At 32.6% G+C, this 1,450-nt stretch overlaps 1 protein-coding gene across 1 annotated transcript; it reads right to left on the bottom strand.

Moving 5' to 3' along the window:
* Positions 1 to 261: 261 nt before the first annotated feature.
* LOC132799721 (vignain-like) lies at positions 262 to 995 on the bottom strand. Its single transcript, XM_060812180.1, has 2 exons — positions 816 to 995; positions 262 to 498 (listed from the first exon to the last, which is right to left on the bottom strand). The coding sequence occupies exons 1-2, from the start codon at positions 993 to 995 to the stop codon at positions 262 to 264; spliced, it is 417 nt and encodes a 138-aa protein (XP_060668163.1).
* Between the last annotated feature and the right edge of the window lie 455 nt (positions 996 to 1,450).

Here is a 1,450-nt window from a genome sequence, read left to right as displayed (position 1 = left end):
AAACCTTCAAAATATTACCCTGTGAAGAAAATGACAACTATAATGAAATTGATCAATTTTGGATAAGGGAGGTATTAGCTTTCTAAAAAAAATCAAATAATATAAATACATGAAAGATCAAAAGACGTCGGTAGATAGCTTTAAAACAATAAATAAAAGAAAACATTGCTAATAACACATCCAAGATTAATGATAAAAAAAAAGGGAAAAAAGGAAAAAAAAATCCGAAAAAGATAGTATTAAACTACGTTAGGTATTCTTTCAGTCTTCATGGATCAAGGGATAGTAGATGGGATAGTAGGCTCTGTTAGGGTCTAAGACACTCTTTGCCAGTCTTGCGTAACCCTCATCACCCCAACCTTCACCCCAAGTATTTTTAACATGCCAGTATTTTTCATAGTACTCATTCTGTCCCTGTCCAACTATCACCATTGCATGACCACTTTCATTAGTACCACCATTATCATATTTTACCACGGGCTCAAGACTGACAATGTTCTGACAAATCAAATTTTGTAAGATAAAATTAAATTTAATATTATATAAAAAAATTAAAATAAAAGTAAAAACTTACCGAATTTTGACATTTTTAAAAATTTGATGTCAAATAGAAACATCCTACAACCGGGTGCTCTTCTACGATGCTTTCAATTTTATTGAAAACGTCTACTTTTTTAAAAGCTTATACGCCCCAATATGTTTCCTGATCTTCTGTCCGCTGCACACAAATAAATTAGAATAAATTAGCACAGAGGTAGTGAACAATGTGATACATTTAAATAATACTAATTAAAAAAACCTTTATAATTCAAGACCTCATTTTTCTCAGAGATTTCTCCTTTCCAAGGATAATCAGCTTCACATGCAATCCCATTTGTTTTTATATAATCAAATGCCCACTCGACATGACCACTACCTGGATAGTTGTCTATCAGCTCTTGTGCTGATAAAGGGGATTGCAAACGATTATCAGGATTTTGCCTGTTGTGCAACATCTCCACAAGATCGCAAACAGCAACAGCCCAACATGCTTCTATATTGTCAATATATATATATATATATATAGAAATAAGTTAAATGGAAAAGAAATTAATTATTAAAAAAAGCATAAAAAAGTAATAGTCGAACAACTTACTAGTGTTGCCTTGGTCTCTAACTCTAGTCATCCATTCTGCGTTCCTTCAATTAATATCAGGTCTTTTACGATACCAAGACACTATAACTTATGAGATATAAATTGAGAGTGTGCACAATTTAGATTTAGAATATGGGAGTGTAATGGAATGGAAATCAGAAAGACCAACAAAACCTAATTGCCCCTATGCATTTGCACTGAAACTGATGGAGTACATGCGTATAGTGACAGTGTGCTGGGTAATCGAATACGTAAAGCTTCTATTTATTGTAAATTGACAGTGCTAACATGCGGCTTTAGATGACAAAAATGGAA

This window comes from Ziziphus jujuba, chromosome 10 (assembly GCF_031755915.1).
Source record: "Ziziphus jujuba cultivar Dongzao chromosome 10, ASM3175591v1".
Taxonomy (NCBI): domain Eukaryota; kingdom Viridiplantae; phylum Streptophyta; class Magnoliopsida; order Rosales; family Rhamnaceae; genus Ziziphus; species Ziziphus jujuba.
This window is presented reverse-complemented; position numbering and strand designations above follow the sequence as displayed.

Bases quoted from the DNA above. Each gene is read 5' to 3' on its own strand.
- LOC132799721 (XM_060812180.1), bottom strand. From the start codon at position 995: ATGTTGCACAACAGGCAAAATCCTGATAATCGTTTGCAATCCCCTTTA. The intron at 499-815 runs GTCTTGAATTAT...TTGATTTGTCAG, and splicing joins AAATCTCTGAGAAAAATGAG to AACATTGTCAGTCTTGAGCC.